Source organism: Cariama cristata, unplaced genomic scaffold, assembly GCF_000690535.1.
Source record: "Cariama cristata isolate BGI_N322 unplaced genomic scaffold, ASM69053v1 scaffold3532, whole genome shotgun sequence".
Lineage (NCBI taxonomy): Eukaryota > Metazoa > Chordata > Aves > Cariamiformes > Cariamidae > Cariama > Cariama cristata.
The window spans coordinates 3,562-8,090 of record NW_009603059.1 but is presented as its reverse complement, the minus strand read 5'-3'; the positions used below and the strand labels follow the sequence as shown (position 1 = coordinate 8,090).

The 4,529-nt window shown below is 36.3% G+C and overlaps 1 protein-coding gene across 1 annotated transcript in view; it reads left to right on the top strand.

Moving 5' to 3' along the window:
• Window positions 1-1,246, top strand: part of LOC104157611 (succinyl-CoA:3-ketoacid coenzyme A transferase 1, mitochondrial-like) — a gene marked incomplete at its 3' end in the record, with an annotated part of 22,254 nt that extends 21,008 nt beyond the window's left edge. The window contains exons 6-7 of the mRNA XM_009695016.1: window positions 339-411; window positions 1,171-1,246. Coding sequence (XP_009693318.1) covers window positions 339-411; window positions 1,171-1,246 — 149 coding nt within the window. The remainder of the gene's footprint in view (window positions 1-338; window positions 412-1,170) is intronic.
• Window positions 1,247-4,529: the final 3,283 nt, after the last annotated feature.

Here is a 4,529-nt window from a genome sequence, read left to right as displayed (position 1 = left end):
TCTTTCCCTGTTTCAAAAGAGAGGTACCTCTCACTTTTTCTGTGGATAGGGCGGAAAACTCCACAGAGATTTCTTAGCCTCTGGTGTCAGTGATGTCTTGCCTGGAACTGCTGAAGATCAAAGAGCAGGCAATCTTACCATTAAAAACTCTAATAAACTGCCTCACATTTCATTATGATTGATTAAGTTTACATGTGACATAGTAAGTGTAATCAGGTCCATAGTTCTACAGAATCCAAAGGAATTTGATAAAACCTCCTTATTTCTTGGTTAATAGCTGTGACTTCATTTGTCAAAGAGACAAAATACATACATACTATAGCTTATTTCTTTTACAGGTAAGGAGACAGTCACTGTTCTTCCAGGTTCTTCCTATTTCTCTAGCGATGAATCATTTGCAATGATAAGAGGGTATGTAACAACCCAAACCCTGACCTTTTGAAACATGAAAAGAATAAACTAATTCAGTGACTGAACTCATTAGTAATTCTTTGAAATGTAGTTAGCATTTAGTAGCCTGTAAAATGATCATGGACTTAATCAGTGATGGTTTACATAGGATTAGGTCTAGCTCTTGGAAATAGAAAAACACTGTAACTAACGGACACCACAGTGATGTTCGTGTCTACCACCACCTGGCTATATATAAACACATTTATAGCTATGTTTTAACAACTACTTTTTGGTCATTTCCAAGTATCTAATCTATACTTACCTGCGCTATATTCTCTTTGCTCAGTTTACAACTGTGATCCCCATTCCACCTCCCTAGTGGAAATTCACCATCTGCACCTGGTTTTTGTTTGTTTTTCGGGAAGGAGGTTGGATGCAAACAAACACTAAATCCTAAAGGCTCTGGAAAGATAACGAGTGCATGTAAATATGCAAAGGAGTGCACTTAAAAGTATGAGTTCAGAGCTGTTTGTGCATGCAATTAACCAAAACCAGACAAAAGTAAAAACATTTTTGAGGCTCAGGAGACAGACAGAAAAATTTGCATCAGCAATATATCTAGAGGGGTGAAAAACCCAGCTACATGGACAAAATGGTTGCTACCTCTGTGGTATGCCACTGGTTTTATATTGACATAATGAGAATGTGAACAAAAACTTGTTAAGATTTGTGGGCTGTTACTTGAACATGATGTGCTATTTTTCTTTCTGTTGCCAGAGGCCATGTTGATTTGACAATGCTTGGAGCTATGCAGGTGTCTAAGTACGGTGACCTGGCCAACTGGATGATTCCTGTAAGTAGGTGTTCATACGACTGTCAGTGCACTATATTTAGGATAAGATAAATGTAGCTGAGGGTCAGGCAAAGGAGAAAAGGGCTGAAGCAGAATGAGGGTTGTGAAGCTCAAAGCATTAAAATAGAGCATACATGCAGCTTTAAGGTTAACAGGTTTTCTTGCATTCTGCTGGCGCCAAGCAATCAATTATCAGGAGTCAGTCCTCTAAAATTATGCTTGTGCTAAGCATTATGAAAAGCTAAACATGATTTATGTAAGCCTTTTTCCTTCCTCTTGGGTCTATGTCTTTCAAATGTCACCTTTTTTTTGCTGAGGACTGATGCTTTTTCTTGAGTGACAGCTGTTATATAGTTGTACCTGGAGCCAGAGGTTGAAGGAAGGTGTAAAATAGCATGTAGCTTATCATAAAATTATAAAAAAAGTCTGCATTATCTTTCTTAGTGTTCCTGTCAAAGGATCACAGCATTGCCATTTTGAATACATCTAGAAGGAAGCAATATTATTGTATTTACCCGAATAGTCGTACAGGTTTTAACCACAGACATGCAAGCTAATCCCAGTATTATTTAAGCAGTTGATGACGTCAAGCCATTCTTTAACACAGTTTATGTTTTAACATTAAACAACACACGTATCTTTCACATGGTTTACAAGTTTGATAATTTCAACAGCTTTTTCCATATGGTTTGTATCAGAGATGTTGTATCAGATGCTTGTATCAGAGATGTTTGTTATGATTTGTATCAGAGATGTTTAGAAACATGTTTTCTTTTTAGCCTGGTTTAAGGTAATGAGGCATATCTCTATCTGTCTGAGCAGTGCTAAAGGTCTCAGGAAAGTCTTTGAAAGCTGAAAGCTGGATAGAGGAGGAGAAAAAAAGAAATGAATGTCCAGTCTCTTGGAGAAGCGTTAGTTGGGCCCAGCAGTCTGTGTGACTCCTCCAAGCAGCCTGTGAGCACACAAGTCATGAAGCAGAGGCTGGAGTGTAAGCTGCTTTTAGCAAGAGGTGACAAAGACAGGGTCTGTAGAGGCAGATGTGGGAGAAAGAGTTACCTGAAGGGCTATTCCAGGTGTCTGTGTGGGTGATTGTAGGGGATGTGAAGGGGTTATGCCTAGGTTGGAATGTGGCACATAGGAGATAAATCCATAAGAGAACAGTCTTCCTTAGGTATTCTCAGAGCACAACCTGGTTTTATGGTCACACAACCAAGAATAGATGGACTAGTGCTGGCTAGGTATTTCAGACCCTGCTGACCCAAGTGCTAGCTTTTTCAAGACTTTTTTTCTACTTGCAGTGTCATCCAGTTAATACTGTGAAACATGGGGTCTGAAAATTAATGCTGCTGTTAATCCGTCACTCTGGGATCCTGTGTGTGCTCTTCTATTGCTGTTTTATGTCTTTTGATAGAAGTTCCTGTTTTAAAGATAATCTGATGGTCAGATATACTGTAGGAGTCCAAGTATGATGTGCATTAAGGTAATACTGGTTTTGTCCAATTCCAATTTAGTTTTTTGTCTTGAATTACAAGAACTCGTCACTAGAATCCAAAATAACAAAACCAGCCTCTATGGAGGAACCCACACACACTTTGAAATATAAGGGGTAAATCAAATTACATTTTTAACATTAGGTTTGCTGTTTGAGCCAAGGCAAATGTATGATACTGTAAGTTTTCAAGGAGTTGAAACCTCGGGTAAGTTGGAATTTCCTGATTTATCCATGGTTCTCTATCTCAAAGGTGTGATAAGTCACCCAAACTCTAATTATATATTTTAAATACCTAACTTAAAAAATCTACATATAGTAAACTGTATTTTTTCAGATGATTGATGTAAAGAAAGATAAGTAATCTACACTGAGTGGGATATTTTTCCTTCATGTCAGTTTAAGAACCACTCTTTTCTTTTACTGGATGAAGTAGCTCTGGTTTTGTGAAAGCACTTCCTTCACATTAACTTGTAGTAGATATGATGTCTTATACAAGTAGAAATTACTTGCGTAGATACTGGCTTTTAAAAATTATTCTGAATTATTACATTCTCTGTCAAAATTTTGAAGATAGACTAGAAAAGATATTTAAAAGTAAGTGGTTACAGTATAAACACTTTTTTTTTTTTAAATAGTATTTAGAGATTTTCTTACAGGCACAGTTCAAGATTATTTTAATCTATACATCTTTTTATTTTAATTGTCACATAAATTCTAGGTTTTGTTTAGCTGGGTGGCCTTAGACTGACATTCTTTTCATAGTTTTGCAAAATGAGAGTCACTATATAAACGTGTCCCTAGACTATCCTTTATATTCAAGATTACTTAACTCCTAAGATTGGCTTCTTTGACAATCCTTTCGTCCTGTGAAAGCAATGTTAAATGTTTCTGCACCTGCTAAAGCCTTCCATTTACTCAAGCTGTTTCTGAAAGGCCTGTTAGAAAGCAAAAGGGGGTGGGTTGAATTTTCGTTAGGAAGAATTGCTTTGTTTGCTTTTTCATTGCTTTTGTAAATTGAAGTGGCAAGAGAAGTATTCTTAAAATACCCAAGCGAACAAGTAGTAAGTAAAGATTCCAGCTCAAAAGTATTCCTAGTAAACCAGCAAAAATGCACCTCTAGTGATAGCACATGAAGCTGAAATGTTTGAAAAAAGGCACTCCTGAATCATCAGTGGATAGGTTTTAATGCCAAAAAATCCCAGTAATTTCAGCTGACCATATTGGTATCTCAGGATATAAAATTTCATGCAGTTTCATCTGTGCTGAATCTAAAAGCTATTCACTAGAACCTTCATTCTTGAAAACCAATGTCATGAGGCAGTGCAATTCACCACTTGTTTTCTTGCTTGGTTTCATTTTACTCAGGGTGGGGTTTTTTATTTTCTTGTTTTTAAAAAAGCTCACTGTTCTATATTTCCAGTTTTATTTTTATTTTGACTTCCACTCCCATTGGCTTTTCATAGGACTTTCCTGCTATGTTCCAGAGCTTTCTAGCAAGCAGTGTTTGAGGTTGTTACTCATTATAGTATTTGTAAATAGAATTGCAGGATTTTTTCTGTTTAAATTAAAAATTGCGGTTAAAATCAGCATGTATTGCCATTTTCTCATGCCAACTTTTGTCGTTTTTCCTAGTTTTGTCTTTTCTGTGTTTGACAAAATTAGCTAGGCTTAACAAGTATTTTCTAAACTTGATAAACTACATGTATTTATATTTCGTACAACAAAGTATGTTTTGATGTTGTTGAAGTATGGAATGAAAAATAAAATTTTTGCTCAGGGTACATATATAGT